This window comes from Neolamprologus multifasciatus, chromosome 5, assembly GCF_963576455.1.
Source record: "Neolamprologus multifasciatus chromosome 5, fNeoMul1.2, whole genome shotgun sequence".
NCBI classification, from domain to species: domain Eukaryota; kingdom Metazoa; phylum Chordata; class Actinopteri; order Cichliformes; family Cichlidae; genus Neolamprologus; species Neolamprologus multifasciatus.
In genome coordinates this window covers 27,769,052-27,787,929 of record NC_140443.1, presented here as the reverse complement: position 1 = coordinate 27,787,929, position 18,878 = coordinate 27,769,052, and the positions used below count along the sequence as shown (strand labels likewise).

Here is an 18,878-nt window from a genome sequence, read left to right as displayed (position 1 = left end):
AATATAAAAGAATGCATAAATGCAACATTTTTGTTTTTTCCGGGGGGTTTTGGGCTGCTGGTTGTGTCCTCCACTTCCAGTCTAACCATCACATGATGGCAGGTTTCAGTTTTAACAGGCTAAAAGCACAGTCCAACCATCTCTGCAAAGAATTCAATTCATTGTCCTTCTCCTGTGTCGTAGGTTTCAGTCAGCTCACTGTCAAGTTGTCCAGAAATCCTCAAGTTGATGATCAGAGCTTTCAGGGTGACACAGGAACACTAAAGTTTGCCCAGCATGCCCAACGTGAGGGTGATAAATTTCACCCTTCTGCTCTAAAATACTCATTTACAGCAGTGAAGAAAGCCCAGTGGTAAAACAGCTACGCTGACATTGTAGCATTGTTTCTCTTAGCAGACCGATTTAAATTATTTCAGCTGAAAGTCTGTACTTTTCTCCGCACCCCTCAATCACTTTTTGTCAGCTCCCTTCAGGAAAAAAACAAAAAACTTTTCTTACAATGCTGAAGTTGCAAAAGACAAAACCATGAACAACGGGAATAAAATCCCATCAACAGATTACAGACTTGAGCGTGGCTTGATTTCCAGAAATATGTAATACATTGCACATGGGCACCAAATGTGTCCCAGATGTGATGGGGTTCATGTGTTGTTCACGCTGTTCTGTCTGCACCCCGAGATCTGTGCTGTGTCATCAGAAAACTCTGCTCTCGCTCATATCGGCTTCCCACCACGGGAGACATTTTCACGAGCGATTGTTTACGACTACAAATGTGTCTATTCATTTTCCAATTAAGATCCGGGGAGGCTTGTGATTATTCTCAGTAAATCCAGCTGACTCATCCCATGTATTGATCGAATATTGTTTGAGAAAGCGACTGTCTGGCTCCCCGCTGCGTCCATTCAAACTCTCACCTTCTTGATTCTTTATTCATAATCAATAAAGTTCACAATAGTTAAACGGCACGCTGATCTCTCAGTAAGATCAGGGGATCAGATGGACAAGCAGCTAAATGCAAAACAGCTCATGAGCTTTTCTCAATGTTTCTGTGTCAAGAGGTTGACCCTCGAGGCTGGAAACCTACCTTCTGCCATCTCGAGCCCACACAAAGCCAAGTAAATTTATATTTACATCTGTATCTCCAAGACTAGAAAGGCGTTATTAGTACCTGCAAACAGAGCTAAAATTGAATGTAGCTTTAGTAATGTGACTTCTTCCTCATTAAATCAGGATAACTCAAATAACAACCCATATGGAAAAGATATATATAAATCTTATAAAGTTTTTATCTGTCTTGTATGAAACTTGTATGAAAAGGATACAAGAGTGAAAACACATATAAGATCCCTTGAAAAATTATATAATTAAACTTGTATGTTTTGTATACTTACTAAAAAAAATATATGAAAGTAATCGGAAAGTGGCCACTTTCATGAGTAAATCATGTATGTTTTTACTATTTCTTTTCCATATGGGAACACTTTGATTTCATAAAAAAATAATTAAAAAAAGAGAAACTCTTACATTTTTAAAAAAGCATCTGAATATGAAGAAGCGGCAGCTGGACACACTGCTAAACACTAAATCAGCTTAGAAAGACTGACAGTAAATGAGTATAAACACCGCAGACAGCTTATAGTAAGCTGTTTCAGTTACAGACGCTAATATTCAGTAAAGCAGACACGTATACACAACATTCATACCACACCAAATGTATTGGAGCTTCCTGATATGTTTCTTTTTCCACTCTGTGAAGATGATATATTTTATCCAGTGGGTATTAAGAGTAGATGCTGAGCAAATAAAAGGGTGGCAATGTGAAGATTTTGTCAGTGAAACCACATCTTGCAAAAGGTGAATGTTTCTTACTTTTTTTGTAATGATCTCCACCCAGACCTTTTCTGGTTTACCTCCCCTTGATTCTCCTCCCGAAGGTTTATAGCTCACATCTCTCTACACATAACATTAATTTTAAATTAGTTATGTGAAATTAAGTATTTCAAAAATCCAAATGTAAAAAAAAAACAAAACAACGTTATGATCCTTTTGCGTTTGTGTGGCTGACTTGCTTGTCTGGCAAGTCTTATGCATTTTGTGCCTTACCTGCTTTTGATGGTTTAATATGGACACAGGTATTTGCTGAAGCAAGCAGAAACACCTGATATACAGACGTGTTGTTTTTTGTTTTAAAACCATGTAAAAAAAAAAATGTAGCCAACTTACGGTAAAGGCAGACTGAAGCCGGCAGAATTTTGGTAGAGCAAAATATGCCTGCATGTTGTGGTGCTCAGATTTGGGGTCTGCGAGGTAATCTTCTGTAAACACGGCAAACAGAATACATTAGTCTTGCCACAAAATGATGGTAATTTAAATGTAGGTGGGAACAGATAGACATGTGCAACTAAATGGGACTGCAGGAGGTTCTGCCCAATAATTGGTGTTGCTGCAATAGCTTGTATCATGACCGGTGGTCCTAAACAGTTCTCCCTGACACTCTGTTCTAATGCTTGCATACAGTCAGGGTTAACAAGCCAAATCTATAGGTTAATTCCAGAGTATTCGTAAATGTATTGGCATGAGGTTTGGCTGCAGATGGATGGGCTTGGTGTTACCATGTGCTCCTCCTCCCTGCCGCGTGCCTTCTCCTCCTCATTGTGTTTCCCTCTCAAGCTTTGTCTCACAAGCCTCCTGCCTTTCCCTTTTATGTTTCCCCCTCTCGCTCGGTCTATCACCCATTGATGTTGGTTTTATGATCTCTTTTTATGATCCCTCTCTCTCCCTCTGTGTCTCTCTCACTCTGAGAGCCTCTTGGTGTGTTGCTGGGATGGAAGAGCAGACTGAATGTGATTCATTCTGACGCCAGAATCAGTCTTGTGGCTGGCACAGTCTTGGCATGCAGATACACACACATCGTGACACATGCGCTTACACACACACACACAGCAGCTTTTCTTGTCCGGAGTTTATTCTACTGGCTGGTATGCTGCCCCAGATACCAGACAGAAGTCAGAACAGGCACCGAACACACTTGAGCTGCAGCGCTGTGATGTGATTAGACATGGCGGATATCGACTGTGCCTTTTTACAGATTAGTATGTCACTCTCCGTTAGACTACCAGTGACTGAGGGCTTTGCTTGATTTTTGTGGAAAGGGGTAGCTTGTAAAGACTGATACAATTGTTTGCATGGTTGTGAGTATGGGAGTGTAAAGAAATGTCGCACATGTGTTTTTTGGCACACACACACACAGTGTGTGACTGTGTCTTTGTGTGTTTCTCTCCAGTCAAAGGTATTTATGTGCAACCATTGCCAGCAACACATGTTGAGCCCATCAACAGACTCAAAAAAAAAACCCCCAAAGGATAATATACAGTGATAACCTGTTCATTGTGTCATGAAGAAGATTTGATATTTTTAACTTTGAGGAAGTGATTTAAGAGCCACTCCTACTGGTCATTCCTAAGCCTGTATGAAAACTAGCAGATGTAACGCTGATGAGCACTGATTTGTCATTCCTTTAACTCAAACCAGCCTTTGGCTGTTTTTCTTCCTGTCCTCTTGTGCTCTCTCTCTGTTTAGAGGTTCTTCACACACGCGCACGCACACACACGCACACACACGCACACACACGCACAGAGGAAGCTTTATTGTCATTTCGGTATGTTCATGGTTGTCGCTTAGAGCCAAACACACAAATAATACTGAAAGCAACAGAATGGCTCATTAAGGACAACAAATATCACATGGCCAGCTCTATTTTCTCTTTGTTTGTGTTCTTATTTCACACATATATAAGTGCCTATCTTTAGTGAGTCCTTGTCTTCATGTCTGAATACTTGAAGGCTCACCGTATATAGTCCTCTCCCTCCTCTCATTCAGTCAGCAGTTTTTAAACACTGACTTCATTGATTCTCAGCTCTTCTTATCCTTTGCTCCTGCCTGGGACAGTTCTAACTAATCACACACTAACATTACTGTTTCTGTGTGTGTGTGTGTGTGTGTGTGTGTGTGTGTGTGTGTGTGTGTGTGTGTGTGTGTGTGTGTGTGTGTGTGTGTGTGTGTGTGTGTGTGTGTGTGTGTGTGTGTGTGTGTGTGTGTGTGTGTGTGTGTGTGTGTGTGTGTGTGTGTGTGTGTGTGTGTGTGTGCACCTTAGTCTGAATGGAAATCGCTATACATGCATACAATTGCTCATGTGTGAATGTCTGTGTTTGTGTGCGAGTATGTGAACATGCCCGAACCAAGCTGTGATGTCAGATGCAGGTCAGCAGAAGGACATTATTATTAATATTATTGTGTCTGGAGCTCCACAGTGGGTGTAAGAGGTCTGTTTTCGGCTTCCCTGTGGCTGATCACTGCGGCCCCAGTCGGGCTACACAGAGGCCCGTCTGTGGCCTGCAGGACCAGGAGCCCGCGGGGTGAATAAAAACGCTGTGAAACGCGTGTTAAGAAAGGTGTGAAAGAAATCCGAGGGCGAGACGCTGCGTTTTGTGTGAAACCGCTCCCTCCTCTTTGCCACTGCTGTGCACATGCTCCCTCTCTCACACACTTAAACACACACACAGACATACACTTGCACTTTTCCTTTCACACACACCTCGCATGGAGGTTCACAGTTTAAATAAACAGCGGATCAAGCAGCGGGGCCGGGTCTGGCGTAAACGGCAGCAGACCGGGATGATTTTTCTCTTGGGGTAATGCTCTCTTTCACATATTCTTAATGATGCTTTAAAAGGGTAACGAAGGGGAGCAGCTGTAAGAGGGGAGTGAACTAGGTGAAGAGAAAGCTACAAGTGGGCAGAGACTCCAACATGACTACCTTTTTATGAGTAAAAATAATTACTCAGACCCGGCATTCAGAAGACGCCTGCAGTACATTTTAAAATGTAGTAGAAGGTCTGCATTTACTCAGAGACGCTCAATTGGAAGGTTTGGACCTCCGCTTGATGAAAGTTCTTTAATGGGATTTGTCTGTCTGTGTGCGTGTGTGCTGTTTGCTGTGACTCATCCCTCCTGAGCCTTCTCCTGCAGCTTTGTCTGTCCTTGCGTGTATGTGTTTGTTGCCTGCAATCTCAGCTCTCAGCAGCAATCGGTCAATAACACTTCAAACTCACCGTTTTCATCGACCCCCATGATGAAACACACAGCAAGTCTGTCACGTCCTGGAAATGGCAATTTCTCCTCTAATCCATAACGTCCACAGGCCTTTGGGACCATGTGGGGATAGGGCTGCGGCGGCTGTATTGACTGAGTGGCGTGTTGTGTATGTGATTGAAATCTACTATTCATCCATTCCCGTAAGGTAAACATGGTAACGGGATGAACTGAGGGAGATTAAATGGCCCAAATATGACTTTGGTTACTCACTACAGGCTTTCAGTGTCTGATCTTCTTTTTGATTCAGATGTTTATTATTTAATATACCAAACAAGCTCATACAGACATAATGTAATCTCCTAGTCTTGTCATTTTGTCATTTTCTCCAATAGATTTTGAATAAGTTTCTATGTTTCTTTGATTTGGGCCATTATTCCACCCTCCTTAACTAAGCTTAAGTATGTTTGGCAAAGAGTTCGTGCCTTCACATTTCATCTCAAACAGAAGATGTCACGCACACAGATGGAAATTTAAAAATATTTCATTTCAAATCCCCCCCCCCAAAAAAAAAAAAAAAACTTTTTTCAATAAGTTGCTTATAGTTGACAAGGTCCTATATCACTGTTCTCAGTCTGACGGCAAAGCTGGAGATAACGAACAAATTAGAAATGGATTTGAAAAGTTTTCAGTGACTTTTGAACAACATGCTCTGCCTCTAGTTCCATATTTCCCCTGATACCTTTTAAAGCCCCATAAATATAGTTTTCCCATCCGTTTTACTGATTCATCTAACAGCCTCTAAATGTATTGTTTGGGTATGTCTGCGTTTCATAGGTCCGCGTGTGTGTATGTATGTGAAACAAAGTTGTCCTTCAAGCTTCAGTTGCCAATTAAATGCTTTGCGTGGAAAGACTAAAGAGCCTTGAACAATGCCGAACACTGCTACTCCTCCCACCACAATTATGTTGCATCTTAAAGTCGGAGACAGTATAAATGCAGCAAACCCAACCTCAAGGTGTATTCCCACATGACTATCATGACCCATGCTGAAGCATTTTTGTTGCCGTTAATTATTTTTACCACAAGCTGTACACAGAAACGGAGTCTGGTTTCCTGATGGGAACACGCAGACACAGTTCGTAATAGAGTTAAAAGAATACTCTTCTTTCCAGTCACACGAGTTGTGTGGAAACCAAGTTGCAAACTAAACTCGTGGCACAGTTTTGCATAAGCTCAGCATCCGGTTTTGTGTACATTTTCCAAGTGTACTTCAGAATGGATTGAATGCCCTCGGGCTGAGCTCCGTTTGATAGACTTATCCTGTCTGTCACTACTCTACCCACAAGTCCTCCGAAGCTAAATATTTGAGCTTTTCATAACTGAGTGTTGGATTTATTTAACTAAAAGTCTGAGCTTAAACCATGACAGAAGGGTTCTGGAGAAAGTGCATAGAATACGTCTGAATCATAAAGGCATTTTACAGTCTCCTCATTCCCCACCTCCTTGTTCATGATTGTGACCTCATACTTAACATATTTCTATTAATTTTAGTTAGGTTTATTTATTTATTTTAATCACATGTCTCTAGAGATTGGCAGCTTTGTTGTGTGGAGCGTGTGGGCTGATCGGTACTGACACCTACGCTTCTCGTGAACATGATGACAAGGTGGCGAGTTGGAACATCAGTGGAGACTGAATGAGAGTGCTGAGTCAGAGAAACTGCTGCGGGGTTGTGGATGTGGGCCTACTGGAGGTGGGTGGTTCATTCATGGAGTCGCAGGTTCATCATCTGTGGAGTTGTGGCTTTATGTGCTGCTGAGAGAGAAATGAGAGCTTTATGCATTATTTTGCAACATTGTGGTATTCGACGCAGACGGGAAGACTGAGCAGACATGCCCTCTCACAAATCCTTCTATATTTCCCCTCATATCAGAATGTATTTATATTGCCTCTCCTTACCCATTTGTCATATCCCACTGCATCCACTACAGTATTTTTTTTACTGCCTACTTCTCTTTCCCCCACTGCGTTTTTTCATACCACAGCGTGACCTAATTATGTTTTGAATCAAACTCCACATGTGGATTATGAGTGAGAAATGTTCAATGACAAACTGTCGTCGCCGGGCACAGCTAGCTGGAAACTGAGCCACATCGTCCTGGAGAGGGTTGGCTAGAGTGGAGATTGATGGCCTGATGGATAGATCAGGTGGATAGAGGTGGAGGGTTTAGTGGTTGTTTTCTTTTTCTTTTTTTTCTTCTGTGCTGAAGTGCCTTTGAGTAAGTGGGGCAGGAATGGCAAAAATAGTTTCCAGTCCCCTTGAAAAGTAACTCTCTAAGGTCATCTCCTTGCCCTGGGCCTTTATGCGTGAAGCTGAGTGTCCATATTCAGTCTTTTCCCTCCCTCCTGTCTTTTTTCTTTCTTTCAGTCTCTCTCCGTTTTCCTTCTGCGGCTTAATGGCTTACACAGGCCTCTGTATCAGCAAGGTTTCTGCAGCAGGAGTAGAGTTTGTGTGCTAACGAACCCTCGAGCTAATTAGAATTTCAGCCAAGCTGGCTGCTCTCCTCATTTCCTAGCCATTTCCCTCCCTTCGGACAAATACAATTTCACCCCTCAACTCGTGCAGAATTAATCCAGTTAATGTTCAACACGGGATGAATAATGGCCACTTATCTGCTGGGAACAAGGGTACAGAGGAGCTGCTGGGCCCAGTGCTGTGTGTCACTAAATCTGCTTTCTAGGCAGAGTAGTTGGGCCAAAGTACTGATAGCCCCTGGAAAAAGGGAGGTCTATGTGCTCTAACTGAATATCAGCCCACTGAACCTTTTATACTCACTGGCCTCTCTTTCCTCTTCTTTTCTAACAGAGTCCAAGTGTTCCCATGAATCATTACACCCCTAATGTAGCGTGGGGGGATGTAAGCAAACAAAAATAAAGATTGAAAGCAGTCCTCAGCTTACCAGGATTATCTGGATTGCTTGACAACAATTTTCACATCGTCTCCAAAGTGCCATGCACTCGCCAGGGATGCTTCATTTGTTAATATGTAACCAAGTGCAAGAATTAAAAATTAACTCCAGTCTGCTCCTGCTTTTCTTTTAGACTGAGTTACACTTGAAAGTCACCAGTTCAAGGAGAGTGTCACCACACCACATCTAAAGTGTTTATAGCTGATCCGAACAGTTAGACAGGGAGGCGGAGTTAAAATCCTGCTGTTGCAAAGTGTGATATTTGACAGTCTGCAGTAAAAAAGAGACTTTATGTAAAACGTAATATGAATCTTGATATAAATGTCCACTGAAGCGTCCACTCCTGTGGAGGAGGGGAGCTTTTCTGTTTGATAAAGAAGTCTATGGCGAAACAAGCTTTGGCCTCCTGGATCTGTGGCCTCAGTAAATGCTTTTCTAGTACATTCATTGTCTCAGTCACTAATTTCAGTTCCTATTGAATAGGACATAATGTTTAGGGTGGGCCTACCTTATGATTGGTAAGTCCAGACCATGTGACCACGTTGTGTCTCTCAGTTTTTCAGTTAGATCTACCCCTCGTTCATCAGAGGGTTCGCAGCAGAGCGTGGCTAACCAGTGGGTGACAGCTCAGTGTCTTTGTCCATCTTTTATATACAGTGTATAGATAACAGCAGTGTTCCTTAAATTAACCAGTTTGTCGTGTGACTGCCAGACTTTTCATCATCTCATTGAAACTGTTTTTTCAAACTACCTGACTGGAGATCTAGCAGCACCAAACTTTTGGTGTTATAAAGCTGCTTCTAATATTGAGCTAACTGTAGCAGACAGATAAGAGTTTTATTGACCACCCCCTGTTGGAAAATTTATTTGTCAACACAATAGAATAAATATAGCGATAGAACAAGTAAGAAAGATCATTTAAAATATAGATATTTTTTAAAACTGTAGCAATAGAGATTATTATAAACAGATTATTTTCAGAAAGAAATGTAATATATATACTTTCTAAACTTTAAAATAACTTTAGCTTTATTCAGGTTATGACCTGGTCTTAATGAGAGGGGAAACACATTTAGTAATTCAGACTGGGTTAATGCTGCGTGCTTGTGTTTAAGCATTTGTTATAAAGATACAGACCGTAAAGAAGTAAAGTTTAAAAAAAAATTACAGAGTACATGTGATTGACAGTATAATAGTGCAGTTCACTTTTGTGTTACATGTGCACTTGACATATTTTGTAGTCTAGACAGTATGGAACTGCACAATGGCATCCACGCAGGGAACCAAGGGCACCCCTGCGAATTAAGGCCGTTAACGAAATTACTTCACGTGGACCCTTGTGACCACTCACAGACCGTGAATGGGCTTTTACATTAGTTGGTGACTTACTTAAGAAACCTTCTGCAGCGGTGGGAAGTGAAGCTATATGGAAAGTTGGTTCTCTACCTCCCTCCCAGCATGTCAGAGCTATCAGCTGTTGGGTTGAGTCCCAGCTGCCTCGTGTGTTGACTCTACAGTGATAGCCATCAGCATTTGCCACATGAAAGGAGAGGAGACTAGTGTTCCTAAAAAAGCAGATGAGAAGTAAAGATGCAGAGGCCATGTTGGGATCTTGGCTATGTTTCAAATCTAGATAAAGACACTGATTTATCAGGAATGCCTTTTGACCATATCAGACATTATATAAATCAGTTCCTTCCTTCTGGTAAGAGCTGACTAATGTTCTTGTAGGATAAGATCCTTTGAGCCAGTAAAACTTTCTTACAAATTTCAGATATGCACCCAGCCCAGGGGTTAATGTATTTACAGTTTTGCTCATCCTGTGCTTTGATAAAGACAAAAAAACCCACAATATGCATACTTAGGAAGGAAGGGAGTAAACCCGTTTGGCTCACTGTCTAAAATTACCAAGCAAAGGCTCTCTGTGCATGCCAACAGCCTATGCAGGCAATGCTATCTGTGGTATGTCCCTTGAGCTGGCCCCTACACTTTTATTCAGTCCTCTTGTGGCATTTGAAACAGCTCACTGCAGGTCTGGGAGCAGTTTATTAGGAAAAAGGGAATGACTGATTGAGGAAAGCGGCTGGGCCTGAGCCAGCTGACCCGTAACCTGATTGTTACGAGTACAGGACACAGTCATTTAGGGCTTATAAAATCTTATGGAGTGCTTGTGAGTACAGCCTGAGCTGTTACTAGTATTCTTAGATTTCCAAAGGAGTTATACACGCAATGTTGCAAGACTCACCCTCCACATCTGAAAGAATCAGCAACAATGTCTGCGCAGGCTTTTATAAACCTTTTTTTTTTCACCTCATCTCTCATTTACCATGTTTGTGTGTGTAAGAGAGAGGGTGAGTGCCATCGTGGCAGATGTTCTTGTGCAGATGCCTACTGTAACAGAAAGTATAACACAGGATGTTTTGAGAACTTTTGCAAATGTTTGTCATAGCCTGTATATAAAAGATGAATGTTGGCATCATGGCATCACCCACTCGTTTTGAACTCTGACAAGACTGGTTGAGTGCTAACTGTAGATAACTTGGTTAGCAAGCTGCATTTTTTTGTGTGGGTTCAAAACACAACACGATACCTGCTTGGATTACTCGTGCCTAATTAGAGAGCTATTGGCTACAGCAGGAGACATATTAGCGGAGAACTTTAGCATGTGTGTGCGTACTGACTGAGGTCACTGTCTCAGTCCACAGCACTATGAACACACAGACACACACGGTCAAACAATTGTCCACTGTATTTTGGTGAGTTAGATCTTCTTCTTTTTTTAAGTAAAGGGAACAAAATGGTTCACGTGTGACATGAAACTGTTAAAGAGCTCTAAATTCATTTTTCATACAGTGGATTTTCATTGCTCTCTAAGTCTTTTGTCCTTTTGTTTCAGCTAATGTCTGTTTCTCATGTTAAAGAGAGCTTATCTGCCTCTCTCTCTCTGGATGAGCGCTCATGTCCTTGCATGACCAAGTCAGCGTCCTGCTGCTGTTCTCTCTCCTGCCTCCCTTTCTGTCTCTCTTTTTGCCCCCAGCAACTGACTCAGGCAAGTGGTTTGATTCACATGCAAATCCTGCCAGACCACCAGTCATTCATGCTGCTAATTACACTAGTGTAGGGATGCTGACTTACTGACATCACACTGGCACATTAGCATGCAGGACAGAGGAGAAAAGTGTGTGTGTGCGTGCGTGCACTTGTTTGACCAACCAGAGAGGGCCCAGAATAACACAGGAAGTGAACAAATCTGCCTTCAAATAGAAAGTTGACATTGTGCTGTAATTTGAAACAAAATGTGAAAATAAAATGCTAAAAGTAATGGCGTTTACAGGAAGAAGAAATATATTTGCTACTCAATATCTGAACAAAATAGTAATTTTGTATACTCATTACTCATTCATCACAGTATGAATTGACAAAGAAGAGGGAAAAAACTAAAGTAGATGCCCCCCATGCTATCGGTGGGTTTCATGATTACATGCAAACTTTCATTTTTATTTATGTTATTATAAATAAGAACTTAAGGTCCATTGGCCTTCTTTTCACAGAATCATTTGCACTGCAACGGACTTTGATGTCAAAAAGAGAAGAAACAGTGTTTCAGTAAATAAAACTGAATATGCGTAAATAAATGTTATAAACACAAACGAGGAAGAAAATAATAGATCGACCAGTGAACCAAACTTTTGACGCCATGCTTCTATTTTGAAAGGGTAAACCGGAATCGAGCTATTAATCTAAGCGCACTTGACAAACGGGGGGAGGATTAAAGCGCTGCTGCTGTGTGGCTCTGTCAGCAGAAAGCAGAGCTCTTGGAGCGCTCTGGGCTTTTACGCACTGAAAGTCCGCGCCGATCTTCTCTGAGACTCGGCAGCAGTGTTTAACGTTACTGCCAAAGGAGAGCTCTGTTATTCTCGTTGAGCAACAAAATCTTTTTTTTCTCTCCCTCTGGTGGAATTTGCGCACTTACTGGACGTACTGAAAAGAGGAATCCGCTTTTACGCACTTCATACTGGCTCTTCGTTGGGGCTTTTCCTCGTTTGCAGAGCCCCCCCAGAGTGTATTTGCGAAGAGGAGAGGGTTGACAAAAGGCTTTTAAACGGCCGGGATAAATGTAGCAGAGGGGTGCGGATCACGCAGCGGGCGAGAGTGGCGTGTTTTCGTGGGGAAGCTGTTGGAGTTGTGTGACAAATTCTGCAATGAGGAACGCGTATTTTAAAACCCGCAACACCAAAGCCTCCGAGGTCACGGTAATGGCTTCTCTCGGTTGCAGTTTGTAAGAAGGTAAGGGGCACATTATTGATAGTGTTTGTGTTATTGTTTGGTAGCTCTTGTGTAAAAGCGCAAACGGAGACGGGGACTTTAAAGGCTCGATTGATTGGGGAATGCGCCACCAGTCTGTTCGTGAACTTTTAGTCCTGTCTGGCTTAATCCTGATTTGAATTTATGTGTAAAATAATCGCAGGACTGTTAAAGCACACTGCCTTTTTTAAAAATGTATAAACAAGTTGAACCCTCTACAAGATTTTTTTAGGGTGTTGCACTCTTCTGTTTCACAAGTGGGTGTTTTTTCGATTGTAAATAACACTTGAATGCAGATTGCTGAACTTTCTCTCTGTGGACGTGTTCTCCCTGGTTTATATCCCCCACCCCACCTCCTGTAGCGCACTGGTCAGACCAGTAATGTGTGCTGTGGACCGTGTAGCTGTGTGACATATGGATTGTATTTTGAACTGACACAACAGACAATAGTCTGCCCGAGCAAAGGTCTGCAAATTAGTATTTTCTTCTCGACAGTTTGCATTAGAGAAGGATCTGTATTTTTCTTTGTCTGATTATTTATGTCGTTTTTTCTCCTGAAGTTTGCTGCTGACTGTACGTCTTTGTGGCTTTGCATGACACAACTCAATGCAGATTAATTGATCTGTTAAGATAGTTTACTTATTACTTACTTTTAGCAGTGAAAAGCGCCGCTGGATTAGCACATGAATGGGCGACAATGAATAATGCGGAATAATGTGTGGCAGCTGGCTGCAGGATCGCTGTGCACCTCGGGTCCGAGAGCAGACTGACAGGAACCTAAACGCCTGTCCAGCATCATTTCTGACATACGCAACTGTCTTTTGGGGGGTGTGGTGATTCGGATGCTCATTGGTTCCTGCCTTTTCCTCACTGACGCTTTGAAAGAAAAGTCAGCGTGATATAACAGCAATATTGTACTTTCTCTGAAAGTGTATCAAGGCCATTTAATGTGTGTTGGGAACTGAACGAGAATGACTAACGACCTGTCACCACAGTGCTTCCAAAACAACATCTGTATTGATGCAAGTTTGACCCTTCCATGACCTCCCATCCCATCGAAAGTATTGTCAATTTATGGAATAAGTCATCTCACAGTGACTGAGTAATGTGAGCTTATCTCATGTATAGTAAAGTGTCCCAGTGTGATGTTATGCAAACACAGTCTCCTTTTATCCTTCCGTTTCATATTGGACCGATTCAGGTCCAATATGATGGCCTACATTTCCCATAATACAACTGTTAAAATATCCACAATCCCTTGAATTATGTTTTCAAGCTTTGGCCATTATAGACTTTGACAGCTGGTTTTGCAGGTGCTCTTGCTGCTTGTGACGATTAAAAGTGACCTTGCTGTGTTAACTTGTCAATCGTCTACTAAAAAACCAGCTCACACTGTCAAAATTCAGTGCCAACATAATATTTTTTGTTGTTGTTGTTGTTGTTGAACATGCTGTAAAATAATTTTGGCCATTAGTGTAGACCAGGGCCTAGTTCAAAAGAGCAGGCTAATCTATAAGTGGCCATGACAGGTGGGTGCGGGCCTAATCTTGGCCATCAGCGGCACGTTGCAGCAGGTTCTTGCTAATTGGCCACACATGGAAAATGCCTTTATCAAGCCTGGGTTATGCCAGAGACACCTCAGTTGTGTTTGCCTGTGATTAACTCTTAATAGCTCTGAAGTCGAAAATGTAGACCATAGGTATGACTTTGTTTGCTTGTGTAGCTTGTATAGCTATAATTTGTGAAAGCAGGGCTGTTTCTCAAAGCGCCTTTAAAATTTATCTTCAAATATTACTGCTGGAAAGCTTGTATTTGCTAAACAAAAGGCCGTTAAAGACAAAAGACTCTATCTTCTTACGCTTCTTCTTCCAAAGAAAACAAAAGCAGAAGAAGAGGGGGGGATAAAAAAAAAAAAACACTTGGAGTGTCCTTGCGCCCAGCTGTCCCATCCTCTCCGCTCTCCCTTCTTGTCATGCAACCTCTGCTTTTTGTGTAGAGCTTGCATTTAAAGATGAGATTTTAATCTGACCTTCTGATACCATGGAAAAGCTGCAGTGGTTTCGGGAGAAAATGATGACTTCTGCTCAAAAGACCCACTTCTGTGAATTGCTCTTTATCAGATGGGGTTTTTTAGTACCTACCTTACCTTCCTAAAACTTAATCATCTTTAAATCAGTACTAGAGCCTAACCCAACATTTCAGGCTTCTAAAATCAATAAAATCAATAAATTCATTGAGCCCACTTTTGTTTTGTCTTCAGATATTCAACTTAATCTTACAGCCTGTCACAAACTGTGATACTGTGCTTGCTAAAGAGCTTGCTGCACCGATTGACAACAGTTAAAACCACTGTACGCAATTCTAGAGCAGCCCAGTAGACCCTAGTTACATATTAAAATTACCCGTTACCTGGGATAGGGTGCTCATCTTGCAGCAGTGAATGATGATTATAATTAACTTGAAATATGAACCATTGTCCACTGACATCTTTGCGAACCACAAACATACCCCAACCACCCCATGGGCTTGATAAAACCCTCACTCTGACTGACCAATGATATATCAGCTCTCCCAGGGGACAAAAAAAAGAAGCCCAGTCAGATTTGAAAAAAATAACAAGCCTCTTTACTTCCTTCCCTATATCTCAGTCATTTATGAGGCGTCAGTGATGCACTTGACTTGTTTTACCAGAGTTTCTAAATCTGATCTAATTGAAATCATGTAGCTTACACGGGGAAGCTCGGGGATTACGTTTCAGTTGAGGGGAAATCCCAGGCATGTCCATGAAGAATGTAAATCATGGGGAAAGCAGGGGAAACGGACCCTCAAGGTCTACAGACTCTCTGCTTTTTCTGATTTGAGAAAATCAGGACGTGTTTGGGGTGAATCACTGGAGGAAGGTCTCTCTGACCCACATCTGTACAGATGTGGGTCACCTCCTTCTGAGTGGACACATGAAAGGTGTGGTGTGAAGAGGCTTTCTTTCAGGTTTCATCCTTCTTAGCCCAAGGACAAAATACCGGCCTTTAAGTGTTCATATGTGCTTTCTCTCGTGTGGTGGATCCACCTTGCGCTTTGACCATTTTCATTGTGATTGTGTATGTTCTCATAGATTCATGAGATTCTGTTCCCATCCAGCAAATCATCTTTAAATCAGTAATAATTGTGAAAGTGCTGGTCTGTAATGAGGCAAGCTGCTTTGCCTCCGGCTATGGCATCATCCTCTTGGGACTGGGATTTGCTAAGCACCCTTCTCCCAGTCTGCCTGCTTGACAGCTCATTGATGACTTCATCTACATCTGTTCTGTTTATCATGGTCATCAATATTCATGACAGGGATATTTGCCCACTTCAGGCATTTTCTTAATATTTATGTAGCGAGTGTGTGAAGTCTGTGGCTGCCCTTGCACAATGACAACAGAAGTTTAGAGGTCCTTCTTTAGCTGGAGCTCAAAGCATGAGCTTTTTAGGCTTCTGCCTGTCACTAAATAATCTCTCATCCATCTTCAGCTATGTGTATATATACATATATTACAGGCATGTGGCTAGTTGTGGCATGCCAGTAAGACATTTTGCTTGAACTAAATAAAGTGAGCTCCATGTGTTTCATTGTCTATCTCTTCACTCAAATCAATCACTGCTAAGTCAAATTGGATTTTGAGCTTTGTTAACTAAGGCTAAACCCTTGGACAAGAAGTGCTTTTTTTCAGGGAGAGACACGATGAAGCATTATGGCCGTTTGGCTCAGAGCACTTTGCGTTAACAGGCAGTTGACACAAACGCTGGGACAGTGCCAACTGTTATTGTGATGGAGTCTTAGCTTCACAGCCCCGCACCCGTCACCCATTGGTAAGCTCAACAGACTCAAGAGTCCACAGCTACAGTACAGAGCAAAGTTAAGAAAGGCTTACGGACATATCCAGTGGCAGTGTTTGAAAATAGGATTGACTCGGCACATGTACCTATTTTGAAATTCCAATCAGACCTAATTGCTCAGTAGTCATTATAGTGGGAACAGGTTCAACAAGTACCATAAGGTTTAAAAATAAAGTCTGCAAGAAATGTCGAGCAGTTACACGCTGAATATATCGCACTGCAAGAACTGATTCACAAGAAGCCAGATATTGCAGACTACTTTGCATTCATGTGTTCGGACAGACTGACACCTTGGATGGCTGAGGATGTGTTACAGTGTCCTGACTGTCCCTAAGCTCCTCCATAGGGCTGTCTCTCAGACAAGCCAGCATCCCTCTGAGAAGGTAATGGGATTGTCTCACCGGTTTGGCCGCCTGAGCGGCAGCAAGGGTTAGTGGGATGTGACCTCATTGCCCACCCAGTTTCTATTTGCAGGGTTTAGAGCTGTCAAGGACACGGCAATCTGTATGGTTGCACTGTCTCTATGCTTTGCATCAGAATGCAGTCCTGGCAGTGTTGGGCTACATTTTCATTTTGGCCAATGCACTCAAGTATTGAACCCATATATTGTGATCCTTTTCTGAATAGTAGCACAGTTACAAACTGAGGTGTCTGCAAAAATACAGCTTTACTTTGATGAACAGCAATGATGTTATGGGCTTTTAAATCAAAAGGTGAGCAGTCAAACCCAAAATCATTCTTTATAAGCTTAATTTCAATCCTGTAATGATTAAATGAGCTGTATTTGGTGTTGAAACTAAAATCAGACAGTGGTACTGTGATTGGTGATGCATTATTTTATGGAAATGAAGTATGGATGAAGGGGCGATATTCTAACTTGGGTTAGGAAAATTATAGGAAAGAGCAGCTCAAATGATTGTAGACCCCCTAGTGCCTTAATGTGACCTTGCTCTTGCATCTAAGTTTTCTGTGGGAATTCTCACACGGATTGCTTTCCCTGTTATAGATGGGTGGATCCCTTTGGCTAATGGGGGTGGGGCACTGTCCTCGCAAAGCATCTGCAAGTGGTTCTCGCTAACCTTGTACATAGCAAAGTGCCTGTGTATTGTGTTTGCGTTGTGCTGTTTTCCATCACTGTCAATGGCTGTATTGGGCCTATTTCCAAGGCATGCTTGACATAAGATTGTCATACCGCAGACGAGTGATGAGCATTGCATTTGTGGCACCCTCTTTTACTGGGAAACCCACAGTGGGAATCCTCGACATTTCAACTGAGATGAATGAGACTGCCTGTGGGGGGAAAAAAGTTGTTTCACAGACTTCGAGTTTGTGTTTCTTGGGCTAATTTTGAAAGAAAAGATTTTTTTTAATGGTTTATTTTCGATTATTAATGATGGATGCTAGAGGCTCACACCATGTGACCTCTTGTTCTTCTTTATGCATCACTTTATCAAACACAGAACTTGTTTAATAATGATCAGGGATATCATGAGGTTTAGATGCACAACACTGCCCAAACTATGAACCAGACTTTAAAGCTACCATTTAGACGATTGCTTTCTTTCTAGACCATTAAATCTGTCCTTAATTTGCACATGTAAGCACACATGCGACACTGAACTGACAGATGGGGTTTTTTTTGGTTGTCACTGACAGGAAGATCTGTGTACACTGTAAGTGTCGTCGTGAGGAGCATGCAGTGACAGCCATGCCCGTAGAGATGGAGAAGACGGTCACCAAACTGATGTACGACTTCCAGAGGAACTCAACCTCGGATGATGACTCAGGCTGTGCCTTGGAGGAGTACGCCTGGGTTCCACCGGGTCTCAAACCTGAACAGGTATGTTTAGTCTTATTCTGCTGTGGAGCACACGGTCTTCCAGCATTTCAGTCTTGTTAGTAACGCCATCTTATCACTTCTCTTGTCACCTTTTTTGTAAAATATGTGTAATTGTGTGCACCGGTCCAATCCTTTCATCTATTTTTTATCATGTGAAGCTGAAGTTTTTGTAAAAAAATAATTGTTGAGCATTTGAATCCACAGCTTTTTCGTTTCCTCCAGTGTAGAGAATACAACACAGAGGCTAATTAAAGCTTGAACTTGAATGAAATGACAGAAGACGTGGGATCACATTACATCGCCCTTTCAAAAGCTCCGATTTCACCATACACTGTAGTGGCAGTTGAGCAGTGTAAGTTTATATAGTGAATTAGGATAAGGCTTGGTGTTGTAAAATATGATCATGGGTTAAAGCTTAGTCTTTCAGAGATATGCACAGGCAGGTGTTCCAACTATTCGTTTAGACCTGCATGTCGCCATGTGTCGCATATATTACATGCTGACTGCACCTTCTCCCAGCTAATGGATAACAAGGATTATGTGCTTCCAGCAGTTAAATTAATCTCCAATTCCTTCTCCCTGCAAACATGTTTACAGTAGGTTACATTGCCCTCACAACCACAAAGCTAAGCCTGCGTTAATACATAAGCACATAAAATGGACCCGTGCAGAAAATCGTCTATTACAATACTTCACTTAACTGCAGGTGCGCACACGTGGGAGGGTTTCCAGCTTTATGGGACAATAACAACGTTTATTGAAGCCGGTTTCATTTTGTTGATGAGCTGAGCTGG

The 18,878-nt window shown here is 42.0% G+C and overlaps 1 protein-coding gene across 4 annotated transcripts in view; it reads left to right on the top strand.

Annotated features, from left to right (window-relative positions):
* Positions 1 to 18,878, top strand: part of prickle2b (prickle homolog 2b) — an 88,405-nt gene that overhangs the window by 57,611 nt on the left and 11,916 nt on the right. For 3 of the 4 annotated variants that reach the window (XM_085158954.1, XM_085158956.1, XM_085158957.1), the window contains one exon: positions 17,901 to 18,084. In XM_085158954.1, coding sequence (XP_085015080.1) covers positions 17,901 to 18,084 — 184 coding nt within the window. Of the gene's footprint in view, positions 1 to 11,697; positions 12,351 to 17,900; positions 18,085 to 18,878 lie in introns of those variants that run through there. The other variant, XM_085158955.1, reaches the window with a different exon arrangement.